The following is a 14,753-nucleotide window of genomic DNA, read 5'->3' as shown; positions in this document are numbered from 1 at the left end:
AAACAAATTCAATTGAAGAAAACACAATAGTGCAGCTTGGGCCTGTGGTGACTCTCATGCTGAGCAGCTTTATTTACACAGGTCTTCAGAAAAAGACATCCTCTTATTTACAGAGATCTTCAACATTCCAGTGCCCCCACTGCTGCAAGTGTGAAATGTTACTGGACAGATTAGATTTACAGAAAAGCATAACACAAAAGCACAACTCTATAATTTAATATATACAGTGCCATTTTTGGTTAACTTTACAGTTTTCTTTTGTGGATAATGTACTCAAGTGTTTCACTGATAAACTCAGGCAAGGTTGTTTCTGAAGGTAGATTTCCACAGAGATTCGATACAGCAGACAACAGAGTTAGTGTTTTGGTTTGTGAGTAACTGTGCATCACTTTCTCTCTCTCTTTTTGTCAAAAGTCTTGGATGATGAAGAATCTCGACTTTCACAATTATAGCGCTCATATAAAGTCTGAAATAAAAACACAAATCCATTTTTCAATAATTTAGCTCAATGTATTATTAGATTAGTAGAGATTATGATATATTCTAAATATAGAAATGCAGCCCAACCTTTCAATAAGAAAATTATAATACAGCATAATCAGCATATACACTGACCACTGCAAACCCCTTACTTTTCCTTAAAATACTCAAAAATCCCTGCACATCAAATATTCATTAGGAAACAATAATCTCAGAAGCTATTTACACTAATGAATGAAGACATTAAAATTACTATGTAAATAAGTCTAATTGGGTTCCCTTGTCCCTTAGTGTACCTTTGAAGGGCTGGTTAACAGGATTCCTACCTGACAAGGAGTCTCTTACAAAATGTGCATGCTATTTGCATATATGTATACACATCTTTCTGAATATTTTAATTCATAGTTAGAGTAACTAATACAATGTAAGTGTTTTACTGCATTTTTACAGAATAATAACAAGATAGTAGGTATATGTCCAGTACACATAAATTATTTTTCCTAATGTTTTTGATTTGCAGTTGACTCTAGGTGTGGAACCCATGGATACAAGGGGCAACTGAATTATTAAAAGCTATGTATTTAGAAAGAAAAAAAAAGACTGAAGGCTAAGTCAACATCTAACTTACAGAGGTGATATATATTTGCCATGAAGTAACATAAAATCCCAGTGATGAGTGATTAATTTACCTTAATTTTATTTAGAAGCACACTTTGAATAATATACTGGTACGAACTTAAAATATGGAGACATGAAATTGAGCTGGGCGGTGGTGGTGCACGGCTTTGATCCTAGCACTTGGGAGGCAGAGCCAGGTGGATCTCTGTGAGTTCGAGGCCAGCCTGGTCTACAGAGCAAGATCCAGGACAGGCACCAAAGCTACACAGAGCTCGAAAAACTAATAATAATAATAATAATAATAATAATAATAATAATAATAATTTTAAAAAAGGCCTTTTGTTCAACTTAAACACCCCAAGGCTACTGGTTCAGCCATCAGCATCTAGTAAAAAGTCCCATGAATATATGCAGAATATATAATAAATTCACGCCAAAATGGGCAACTGCACATCAGCAATATAGGCTGACTCAACCCTGATCCAGAGAACAAAGTGTTGTTAGTTCAAATTTCCATAATTTTATGTAATTATAATTTACATATCTAATTTGTAATTGCTTGGTAGCTAATCTAGTTGATGAGCGGTCACAGATACTAGAAATTACGAAAGTATTGACGACAGTGAGATCCAAACATCACCATGGAGCTGAGTGTGATGTCCCATACTTTTACTCCCAGTACTCCAGAGACAAAGGCAGGTGGATCTCTGTGTGAGTTCAAGGCCAGCCTTGTTTGCACCCTAAGGTCCAGGCTAGGGAGGCTGCATAGTCAAACACTGTCTCAAAACCAACCAACCAAACAAACAAAAAAATCAAACCTCATCACCACCGTGGAGAGAGAAAGACCCAGGAAGCTGGCAAGCGTGAGATGTCGTCCTTTGGGGAATGTGCCAATCGCTACAGAAGCTATTGCACATGATAAATACTGTCATTTTCCTAAGGCTGCATTAAAAATTGACTAGAAGAAATGATTTCTAGAGCTGTGCTAAGAATGTTGCTGAGACAGCCTAAAAGATAAATTCCTGTTTATTCCAGCTGAAACCCTTAGAACAATACCATCACAAATCAGAAAGATCTATACTTGTAAAAAAACACTCAGTAAGTACCAAATTGCAGATATGTATTTCACCACATATGTGAACAGTTAACTTTCCTTTTGGCTATATGTTTCTTTAAGTGTCTAACTCACTGTACTGCATCAAAACAGCTGAAATTAATGTAGATTGCACTTACTTTGGCAGCTTTCAAAATGGAGTTAGGAGAATTCAGACCAACAAGTTGACCCAGAACATATTTCATTTCATCGGTGGTTTCTCTAGCCATTTGGTTGCCTGTAAAAGGAATATAATCAACAAAATGCTGGTTCTAATAAGAATAGTATAAATATTTCATTCTGCATGCCTGTCATTCTAGCCCTCAGGAGGCTGAGGTAGGAATGTTGCTCTAAGTTTGAGGCAAGACCTGCCCCTCCCCCCAAATCAAAACAAACACATCCCGGAAGCTGGGGAAAGGGATCATGAATTCAAGGCCAGTCTAGGCTATAATAAGATTCGGTCCCTAAAATAACAACAAAAAAAATATATTGTACTTAATAAATTGTACACTAACGGGCATTATTGTTAACTTATCATAATCCCCTATGTATGATATGTGAGATTAAATAACAAAGTTAAAAAAGGCAATGTTTTAACTATTATTAGGCAAAACACCAACTTCCTTGAAGAAGGCAGAGTATAGGGGAGTGGCCAATTTAGATTCTGGTTTTCTACAGTTAACACACCATTCATACTGGTAATCTAATAAACAGTAACCTTTAAGGGAACAGTACCTGGATGGGGTTGAATTTGAACGTACGGATGTGCGAGGAGTTCAGGGATGGATATTCTCTGTTTAGGGTCCCTTACTAAACAGCACTAAAAAAATATAAAATAAAAGGAGCAAGTTTTCATACATGATGCTGACAAAGTAGCTTTCCAGATGACAGCATACTAGAGAAGCTGCACCAGACACCGTCCTCCTCAGACAACGGGAAGAGGTTTTCTCTGAGTCACCTTTCAGAAATTCCCAAGTGTTCATGAAAGCAAACCACCTCTCACAGCAAACATGCTTTTAAAAACAACTTCCGGCAGGAAGTCCTTTTAGTAGAGCAGCTAGATTCAAGATAGCTCAAGAATTCCGATCATCTCAACTATTTCTCTTAAACAGACTTGGAATTATGAGACTTTATCTTTCTAGAACCACATTCTGTTAATATTACCTTTAGCACATCTTGAAGATCTTTTTCTGGAATATCAGGAAATTCAATTTCATGACTAGGATCAATTATGGCATGTAGTTTAGAGATCTGATTAATGATATGCTGAAATGGTGTTTTCCCATAAGTCATATAGTACAAAATGCACCCCAAGGACCAAACATCACTTCTGGGGCTTATCTAAGTAGGAGAAGAAGAAACGTTGCTTTATTTTAATATAAAAGGTAACATAATATTATATATCTGTGATACTGATTATACAATAACACTTAAAACCTCAATAAATATCAAAGTATAAGATTATGTTTACACAACAAAACATCTTGCCTTAGTTTTCATTACATTTGGTCATTTTATAGAGAACTAACTTTAAACTTTGAAAAACTCAAAACAATTTTAAAGGAAATAAAGAATTTCTTGGCCTCTTGTGAAAAAACATTAAAGAAAAATAACATACCCATAAATTTGAATTTACTTGTTTGTCCCAGAATGATTAGGTTGTAATACATTTGCACCTGAACTCACAACACGTATGTTCTCAAAAGGCCATTTAAATTGTACAACCCTAATATCTAGAGTATTAAACCACTGAAGCAGGCTGGACAGGGTCAAGGCAGACCACTCACCTGGCACGTACAAAACTCTAAGTCTAATCCCCAACAGCAAAAATAAACAAGGTCTACTGTTATGGGTATTAAATAAATTGAACATAGTCAACCATAGAGAAGAGTTTCTTTCCCTTTGTAGGCTTCTGTATTTTTTACTTTATGTGTTTGTGTGGACCTGAGTTCTGGGAACTGAGCTCGGGTCCTCTGCAAGAGCAGCAAGTGCCCTGAACTCCTGAGCCGTCTCTTCGGTCCAGAGGGTTCCTGAATAAGTACTAACGAGTACCATTCCTTCTCCCTAAGCCCAGTGCTATCCAATGTTCATGGTGTTCAGTCACATTAGGAATAACCACAGCAACAGGAAAATGGAGAATGAAAAACAAACACTGACATATACTTTCCACAAAGAATACATCTAAACCAAATGATATAGAAAGTTGGTGAAGCTGGGGCTGGGGAGGGGAATGGGGACAGACATTCAAAACTAGGTTTTTTTTAAGAAATAAAAAGTAGAAACTACAATTTAATCTTAGGAAACAAGAGCAAAACACCACACACAGAAGAGAAAGCTATTTTTAACCGTGATAAACAGTATTACCAACTAAGAAAAAGGATAAACTTAAAGAGCTGGAGTTACATGCAGTTGTGAGCCACCCTATGTGGATGCTGGGAACTGAACTTGGGTCCTTTGCAAGAGCGGAACTTGCTCTTGACCACTGAGCCTTCTCTCTAGCCCCAAGGATGAATTTTTAAGATGTTACTGTATATTGAAAACTAAGCCAGGTATGGTGGCATACATCTGTAATCCCAGCATTTACAAGGCTAATGTAAATGATGAGAACTCAAGGCTAGTCTGGACAATACAAGGAGACTATGTCTCAAAAACTGAGAATGGGAGAAAGAGAAGGGAGAGGAGAGAGGTGGGATTTGCCATTGCATATTAAATCCCTGAGAATTATAACCTCTAGGTATAATTCAAAATCTACAAATAAAAGACAACTTTTAACTGAAATTATAAACCTTAGAAATTAATAGGCATTTAAAATACTATAATAAAACCTGTAAATAATAGTCAAATTAAAACTCAGTAAATTTCTATCTTTTTAAGTTAGACCCCGCCTTTAAGCAAAAAATCAAATCAAAGCAAACAAACAAACAAACAAACAAAAAAACCAAGAGTATACACAAAAGCACAAATAATCAAACAACTAGCAAAGACAAAACACAAACTGAAAAGCAAAGTGAAAAAGAGGTTGTGAATAAAATTAGTACTGTCAGTTTTGTTTTGCTTTTTTGAGACAGGGTTTCTCCATGTAGTTTTGGAGCCTGTCCTGGAACTCACTCTGTAGCCCAGGATGGCCTTGAAATCACAGAGATCCACCTTCCTCTGGCTCCCAAGTGCTGGGATTAAAGGTGTGTGCCACCACCGCCCAGCTAGTATCAGTTTAAGTTCAACAAAACCATGGGAAGTCTAAAGAAAACTTAATCAAAAGGCAGCAAATATAAATCAGAGATGAAATCAGAAGGCAAACCATTATGAAAACAGTTTTCTAAGACAGCATATTCAGCAAGGTTTTATGCAGGCTGGGCTGGGAAGATGGTTTAGTGGGAAAGCACTTGCCACACAAGTGTGAGGACCTGAGCTGAGATCCCAGAACCCTATAGGGTCAGGCATGGCAACCCAGGGCAAGACGCGGGAGTGGGAGTCAAAAGAGAGCCCCAAAGCTTGGGGGTCAGCTAGCTGGCTGTGTACATCAGCATACAACAACAAAAAGACTACGTCCAAGCTGGGTGGTAAGAATGGATAGCCAAAGGTGCCCTGTGCCATCTGTATATGTGCTATGGCACAAATGTACCCACGCTCAGGACATAAATGTACGCACACACACACCCCCCCCATACACATGTGGACTGACACAGACATGAGCACATCAACAGACTTTATGCAAGGTCTTTGAATAACTACCTAAAAACCATAGTTTTCTAGGGAAGAAAAGCAAATGTATGCAGCAATGAGTCTGATGATGAACTGAAAACTTTCTCAGTTACTCTTTATTTTCTTTGAAAATAAACATCATTCACAAGTCCATCTCACAAAAGGGAAACCAGGAAAGTTATGTCACTGCTGAAGAAGCAGCAGGGTTATGGACATGAAGGTTGCTGGGACCCAAGTATGTGTACTTGCAAACAGTGACACTGTGAGAGAAAGATTAGCCTGGTAGCTTGAACAGAGAATGAGCCTCTGATAAGGGACACCAAGGAGGCTTTCAGCACTCACCAACACTGAAATAAAGAAAGTTGCCACCTGTAGGCCAGGAAATTTTATATACCCTGTTAAATTTAGAACCATAGATTCCCAAGTAAATACATGATTACAAAATCCCCAGTACTACAAAAACAACAAATGTAAAAAATTGAAAGGAAACAAACAAAAAGACTCCAAAGGATATCAAGGATTAATCATTTCTGGTGTCTAAATCAGAGGTGATTGTTAATATTGCCTTTAACTTAAAACTTTAATCCCAGCACTCAGCAGGCGGATCTCTGTGAGTTAGAGGCCAGCCTGGTCTCCAAAGCAAGTTCCAGGAAAGGCGCAAAGGCACACAGAGAAACCCTGTCTCGGAACAACAACAACAAAACTAAAACAAACAAACCAACCTCCCAAAAAACAAAAACAAAACAACAAACCCCCAAACTTCACACTTCACAGAGCCCTCCCTAGGTCTACTTCACACGAGCATACTGTGAGGAGCCACCATACAAAAGAACAGAATGGAAGGACCATCTCTAGTCTAAAGAACGGTAAAGCTGGTGCTGGAGGAGGCTCCTCCAGAGGCCCTGGGCTCCATTCCTAACATCCATACCACAGCTCATAACCTTCTAAATCCAGCCACAGGGGATGCAATGGCCTGGTCTCCAAGAACACTGCACACATGTGGTGAACAAACATATATGTAGGCAAAACACCTCCCCCCCCACACACACACATAAAATAAAAAAATAAAATAAATTAAAAGAATGGTGAAAGTGAGTCCCAAAACAATTTACAAAAAGTGCAGGTCACTGGTACCAGGTGAGTGAGCTATTTCCAGTACCTTGGTCTTGACTTTCCCATTCTCTCTTGAAGAAGACATATCTCTGATTGCTTCTGGAGGCATGTAATTAACTGTGCCAACCTATTTGTCAAATCACAGGAAACAGAAATCAATGAAAATATTTTTCTAGATTTGTAAATACATAAATGTCAAATTGATTCTTGGAAACTTGGATAACTAGTGATTTAAGTAACAGACTTAAAAAATTCAAATAACTGCCAACAGTATAAAAATATCTGTAAGATCACATCACAACATCTGACAAACCGAGTCAGACTGAGGAAGTGCGGCTCATTTCCGAAAGCTGTGCTTTGTCTATAACGTGTTGGGGACTAGTGTAGTCTGCCCTTACAACTGTCTAGGCTCATTTTGAACTCTGAGGGATTTAACTACCATTCACTTCCATGTCAAACACATCCAACATTCTTCCCCCTTCAATAAACCAACCAACAAATTAATATACAAATAAAAAGAACCAGCTAGCTTTATCTTCCCAATATTTTTTGGCCCCATGTGCAGACTGAAATGAGCTGGAAAGCTAAATCATATAAGAGTTTCTATAGTCAGAAATGGTACAGCATAATCCTTTAGTTCAGCAGTTCTCAAACTGTGGGTCTCGACCCCATTGCGGGGGAGTGTCGAATGACCCTTTCCCAGGGGTCACATATCTACATTTTAATTCATAACAACAGCAAATATAAAGTTATGGTTAGGGATCACCACAACATGACGAACTGTATTAAAAAGTCACAGGGTTGGGGATTTAGCTCAGTGGTAGAGCGCTTGCCTAGCAAGTGCAAGGCCCTGGGTTCGGTTCTCATCTCTGATAAAAAAAAAAAAAAAAAAAAAAGTGTGGCCTACCACACACAGTGAGGCTTTGGGGTTGGGGATTTAGCTCAGTGGTAGAGCACTTGCCTAGCAAGTGCAAGGCCCTGGGTTTGGTCCTTAGCTCCAAAAAAGTCGCAGCATTAGGAAGTTTAAGCACCACTGCTTTAGTTCTAAGAACAAAGAGTGCTTGAATGGTAGGATCTTGCCATAGATAACTTCCAGCTATCTACAAATCGATGTTCACCTGTACTTTTGATACAAAAAGTAATGACTGTCTGTCAAGTAGAATTATGTTAAGTGCATGCTGTCTGCTGATTCTTCCTAACAAAGTCTGATTTTGCTTCAAGAATTGACAGGCCTACACCAGAAATCTGCATTAATGTATACAGCAGGTGAGCGCCTTCATTTATGGAACAGCTGCATCACATTTGCTACTGCAGATCTTACGCCAAGAACACACTGGGGCTGCAAAGACGAGCTTGCTGCACAAGAGCCTGACATCTGACGTTGGTTCCCAGAACAACAGTGGAAAGAAAACGGTTTCACCAAAGCTACCCTGACCTGCATGTGCACAGGAGCATGCTTGCTCTTGAACACACACACACTCCACAATTAATAAAATAATTCCTTTTTAACATAGCTGAGGGGAATGGTTCAGTATTTCTAACAAGGCTCTCTTAAAAATCTCCCCCCATTCAAGCGCTAAGAAAAGAAACAGGACAATGGAGAACATGCAGCTGTAATTCCTCTTTGCTCTGCCTCAGCTATGAGAAAATCATTCAAAATTCCTTGATATATTTGTCTGATTTTGAACTGCTTTTCTAAATAATGATTTTGAATCTTTCATAATCATATTTTTCTATTCCTTTAAAAAGACTTCAAATTTTTGAAGAACATGGACAGTAAAATATATATATATATATATATATATATATATATATATATATATATATATATAAATAATGGCAAAATACTTAACAGACTAAAAAGGAACTAAACCTTAGTAACTAGCCACCATGAAAAGTTCTACCTGAAGCCAGGTGTTGGGCTCACGCTTGTAATCCCACACCTGGGAGGCAGGCAGCGAGATCAGGAATTGAAGGCTGGCTACTGATACAGAGCAAGGCCAAGGCCATTCGAGGTTATGTGAAACCCTGGTTCAAAACACTAACACAACCAAAACCAGCAAAAAGGTGTCCTACCTGAGAATCTTTAACAATGCTTGTTGTATCTGGCTGCATTTGGTTTGCAATCCCAAAATCAATTAGCTTGAGCATCCCATCAACTATTAGAAAGTTAGCAGGCTTCAGATCACTATGAACAATGCCTTCAAAATAAAATCCATTACGTTGGAGAAAGCAAAGCATTCTATGAACAGATTTCACAATCAAGTCAAGCTGATTCTTTAACTAGTCAGCACATTAATATTCATTTACTGCACATTCTATACCTTCTTAGTAAATAGGGTGTGCCCAGAGCCACTCTAAATCTGTCACTTGTAATGAATGCTTTAGACCTGTTAACAATGCTCAATAATAAATAGTAAGTACCATTATCTCCATTTTAAGGATGAGGACACTAACATAATTTGAATTTAAATGAATTTTTCAAGGTTACAGGGCCTAGCCCTGAAGTAAGGAGGGGTTGAAGCTAGGCCTCTTGGCTGTTCGTGTGTGCTGGAACATTACTGCACACTGCCCAGGAGAACATCACCAATCACTGTCAGGTCAGGCAGAGAGATCACCACACCACTCGAGAATCCTAATCACTCACTAATTATCTTTAGATTGTAAAAAGAGAAGCAGAGGAAACACATTAAATTGAACACGTTTGTTTTAAAGACAGGGTAAAGGGCAGAGAAAAGCTCTGAGAAGAACTAAGAACAAATTAAAAACAAAAACAAACCAAACCAGGGGCTAACAGTAAAACACAAAGCAAGAACAAAAGCCAACCCTGACACAAGAAAACAGAATTCTCCGGAGACTGAAGTACTGACCACCAGACCCTCAGTCTAGGACCTACTACAATCCAAGGACTTAGGTAAGAACCACCAGCTAATAGTGAGGAAGATAAAGCCACATTGCACATGTGCGGATTTAAGTGTATATTCTGTGGCTGTGCCTAACCAGTCTTAAGAAAAGGGGGGTCTGGGGATTTAGCTCAGTGGTAGGCGCAAGGCCTTGGGTTTGTTAGCTGGGTGGTGGTGGCACACACCTTTAATCCCGGCACCCGGGAGGCAGAGGCAGGCGGATCTGTGAGTTCAAGGCCAGCCTGGTCTACAGAGCAAGTCCCAGGACAGACACCAAAACTACACAGAGAAATCCGGTCTTGAAAAACCAAAAATAAATAAGCAGATAAAATTTTTAAAAAATTTAAAAAAGAAACTGGTTTGTTTCTTCATCTCTAAATGAACTTCCAATTAATTATTAAAGGTAGGTACTGATAAAATGAGAGTAGTTTTCTAAGATGAAAGAATTAATATGAAGAGATTTTAAAATAACCATGCTGATGGATTGTGTGTACTGCCTCCAACATGTTTTTCCAGTAGCTCTTGCGTTCCCATGGGTTGACAGATTTTTTCTTTTTGAGCCAACTATTCAGGTCAATGTTTCCACATTCCATTACCATGTAGATGTACCGCTCTGTGATTTCACTGCAATTAAAAATGAACAGAACAAAACAGTAATTGCCTATATTAAATCACTAAGGATTTATAGTTTGCCTACGAATTATGGCAAAAACAAAAGTTTTCTTTTTCAAATAAAAATGGCTCCATACTAATCATAGAGTCGGATGATCTTATCACTGTGCTGCTGCAGTTTGTTCAGATAAGCTATCTCATTCCGGTAGCTGTCAATGGTTTGATTATCTGCCTCCTCTAGGTTCACATATTTGACAGCGTATATCTGCTTCTTTTCATTCAATACCTGAAATACCTGCAAGGAAAGCAAAACGTTTAGGGCACACTCTCCCTCTGTAAACCATCCCGATGCTTTTCAACTTTTGACTAACAATTTTAGACTGAGAAGATTCTGAAAGAATCACCGACAAGAACAACTGGGAGACTCTGGCCTATTTTGAATGTAGAAGTAAACACCAGTGGTAAAGAGAGAGTAAGTGTGCATTTCCAGCCCCCATGACAATGGCATTCAAATAACAACTGTACAAACACCCAGTTTTCCACATCAACATCTGAGAACTTAAATCTGCTGCTATGTTCACACAACTCTTGGGATGCTCCATTCCAGGGAAATAACACTGAGGGAAAGACATTCAGAAATGAGAAGGAGACCAAGGCTGTGATAGACAACTCATTTTTTAGGCAGTGTTTTTTTTTCTTCTTTTTTCATTGTGCCTAATGTCAACAAGTGCATTTCTTTAATAGAGAACATTTTTAAAAATACAGTAATTAAAAAAAGAAAAAAAGAGAGAAAAAAACACAGTAATTGTAAGTCATCATTACATTCATTTGTGGAAAGTAAAGTAAGTCACATTTTCAGTTAGGTTGGCAAGAGCAGTATGTTCTTACGAGTCAATTTATAAAAAACACCAGTAGGACAAACAACATTCTGAAAGAGGCAAGCATGCGAGTGTACCACTTCTAGCTCATATATCATTGCAGTGGTGCCTCAAGACTTCAGTAATTCAAGTCCAAAGCACAGTGCCTATAACGAATATGTATTCATTTGCACCCTGTGACATTGAAAAGTGTGTCGTTTAACTGCAGGGATGAATGAGCCTAAATGTATAGGAGGCTCAAGGGCGGAAACTGCACACAGAAGAAGGCCCATCAGGTCCAGAGTATAGCTCCCTCTTCTGCACAAACTAAGGGGTTTCACTATGGCACTTCCTATGTCCTCTTCCCCTTACTTCTCCCCCGCCCCTTCCTGCTGGTCTACTTCCCAAAAGGCATCCTCTTTCCTATCACTCCTGTTCAACTCCTTTCTTACCTCCATTCAAAATCTGATAAAGGGAACAGGAAAAGGAAAATATTTATTGGAAGACTTGCTACATGTGGTGATATACACTCTATTTATTTTGTTTTTTGCTTATGGTTTTGATGTTGGGGATTAAACCCAGGGCCTTGCACATGCTAAGTACATATTCTACCAGAGCATCCCCCCAGCCCACATATTTTATGTCTGTAGCCCAGGCAAATCTTCTTGCCTCAGCCTGCCAGATGCTGGGATTATAGATGAGTACCGCAATGTCTGATGCTTTCCTTATTTGCAATACATTAATAAGATAGCCTGAAACAAGATTCATTATTGTTAGCTGGCTTAGAGAACTACAGCAAAACTTCAAGTAAGCCCAAGAGTCCTGTTTCTTGTACTACCACAGCACAGAATAGCCTAATAGCCCAGAAGGAACATTCAACACACGACTGATGCCCCTATTCAGTTGCAGGCACCAGACCTAACATCACTGAGCAGTTAAACATTGCCATCCTGATGTAAGGATAGGGTGAGGCACAAACAACAGATCAACTACTCACAGAATATGGTTGTACACTCCTTTAATCTCTGAGTTAGACAACAGACTTTAAAAAGAAAAAAGAAAACTAGAGGAAAGTGGAGAACATCGGTGACTGGAAGGTAGGAGTCGCAGTTTAGAGTATGATCAAGGACTCCTTGGCCAAGAAAACACAAGCAAAGACATGAGGACAGAGATGGGCTGGCAATACACGCCTGTAATCCTAGCATTTGGGAGGCTGAGGCAGAAGAAATGCTATAAATTCAGGGCTGGATGGGTTATAAATAAAGCAAGACACCTTGGAAAACAGGGAGAGAGGGAGATAAGATATAGACCAGATCAGAAGAACAAAAACTGAGTGAGTGAGCTTATTATTTATTACAATAAACTAAGAAAAGATAATAGCTGCTTCAGATTAACAACACAATAAAAAAAAAATAGATTCTGAAGCTACTCAAGAGGTAGGTAGAACAGCAAGGCTTGCTGACCAGCTAAATGTGTATATGAGAATAAGAGCAGCCAAGTAATTTTAAGAATGGAGTTGTTATTTACTGCAACTGGAAAAACTACAGAGCAAGTGTTTACACATCTGTCTTAAACACCTGGTAACCAAGAAGAGATGCTGAGCAGTCAAGTTTGGAAAGTTCGTCTGGAAATGAGAGGACTGAACTGGAAATACAAGTCTGGAAACTACAAGCATAAACACAGCATGTATTATCACAACACTGGAAGACAACATCAAAGGAAGACTGGAGCTCAGAGAGAGAAGAAAAGGGATCAAAGCCCAGGTCCCAAGGCATCGGCCCTAAGGTTCAGGGATTTTTCAAGACTGAAAAAGATCGGTCAGTGTGAGAGAGTAAACACAAGTGTGCTTGCCAATGAGAACAACTACAGAGAAAACAAAGCCCAGTTGTCTCCTAAGAGACTTACAAATCAAAGCACAGAGCCAGCTTTACCAAAACTATGGAGGCCTGACTGATCGGAGAGTGCCTGTGTTGGTGAGGGGCAAAGTACCCGTGACCGCAGTGGGCGAGAGAGTCAGTTTGTAAGACAGCAGCCCCATGCTTTCCTCCTTAGTCAGGTGAGCAAGAACAGAGCTCAGGGCTCCAAGCAGCCCCAGAAGAAAACCAAGTCACCGAGACGGTAATAACTCAGAGCCCTACTTTTCAAATGAATGAATTAATGACCAGATAAAAGACTCAAACATGTGCATGGTGTAAGGAAATCAATCCAAGATCCTGAAAAGACAATCTCTAAAGTGAACAAAACAGTAAAGTGGAGGAGAAAGTGAAAAATAGAAAAAAAAAATTAACATGGAAACTGAAATATTGAAAAGGAACCAAACAAATAATGGGAATGAATGTTCAGTCAACTAAAAACCACGTCAAAAAGTATCATTACTAAACAAGATTAGCAGAAGAACAACTTTGGGGATGGAGGGCAAAGCTGAGACCACAATGCACTCAGACATACACTAAGAAAAAGACATTTAATGTGCACTGGCAACACTCTGAGTCCAAGAAGCCAAACTTGAGAATTCACAGAGCAGAAAAAGATCTGTATAAGTTCAAAAAGAATAGACAAATGAAATTATAGCAGGAAATGTCCCAAAGCTGGAGAAAGAAGTAGATATCCAACTAGGGGAGGCACAGACTGTTCCATGATATGTCTTAGTCAAGGTGTCAGAACACAAAGCAAAGAAACAATATAAAAAGCAGCACAGGCAAAATGCCAACTTACACATAAGGCAGGGAGGGGGTCATAGAGCAATCTGCATCATCTGCAACTTAAAAGCCAGAAGTTTAAAATGACCGGAAGCAACTAAGAACCAAGAATGCACTACCTTGAAAAGTTACTTTTCAAAATTAGTAGAGAAATAAGGCTATTTTAAGACAAACACAAATTAAAGCAAATCATAAAACCAAGCCAGCACTGCAGAAATTTTTTTTTTACAAGAAATATTATATAGGAAAGAAGAAAAAGAAAGCTTCAGTGGTGGCTTGAAAAATCAATGTCTCTGGTAGTATTTAAACGGACAATCTCCATTTTGTGGTGATGCTCAGGAAGGTTCAGGTGGCATGGCCCTGCTGGCGTAGAGATGCCACCGAGACAGGCTTTGGGGGCTTAGGGCTTCAGCCCACTGCCAGTCTGCCCTCTCTGCTGTGCCTGGGCTCAGGATGTGAGCACTCTACTTCCTGTCTCCCTCTGGAACACTCAACCAAATCCACTCTCTCTAAGTTGTCTTAGTTATGGGGTATTACACAACAGAAAAGGAATTAATGCAACCTTCTCCAAGAGAACACACGAAAATACATACTCCATGTTAGCAACACTGATAAAGAAGGGCCAGGAAAGAATCAATAGTGTCTAACACAGCAAACCATCAAGTGTCTAAAATTC

At 39.0% G+C, this 14,753-nt stretch overlaps 1 protein-coding gene across 1 annotated transcript in view; it reads right to left on the bottom strand.

Annotated features, from left to right (window-relative positions):
• Positions 1-61: 61 nt before the first annotated feature.
• Ttk (TTK protein kinase) overlaps positions 62-14,753 on the bottom strand; it is a 43,176-nt gene continuing 28,484 nt past the window's right edge. Inside the window, exons 15-22 of the mRNA XM_036193309.1 lie at positions 10,659-10,816; positions 10,382-10,533; positions 9,083-9,207; positions 7,053-7,133; positions 3,356-3,532; positions 2,927-3,011; positions 2,332-2,429; positions 62-466 (exon numbers count right to left, since the gene is read on the bottom strand). Coding sequence (XP_036049202.1) covers positions 386-466; positions 2,332-2,429; positions 2,927-3,011; positions 3,356-3,532; positions 7,053-7,133; positions 9,083-9,207; positions 10,382-10,533; positions 10,659-10,816 — 957 coding nt within the window. The 3' untranslated portion in view covers positions 62-385. The remainder of the gene's footprint in view (positions 467-2,331; positions 2,430-2,926; positions 3,012-3,355; positions 3,533-7,052; positions 7,134-9,082; positions 9,208-10,381; positions 10,534-10,658; positions 10,817-14,753) is intronic.

The sequence above is a fragment of the Onychomys torridus genome, chromosome 7, assembly GCF_903995425.1.
Source record: "Onychomys torridus chromosome 7, mOncTor1.1, whole genome shotgun sequence".
NCBI classification, from domain to species: domain Eukaryota; kingdom Metazoa; phylum Chordata; class Mammalia; order Rodentia; family Cricetidae; genus Onychomys; species Onychomys torridus.
The sequence above is the reverse complement of the archived record's forward strand: the minus strand, read 5'-3'. Positions and strand labels throughout refer to the sequence as shown.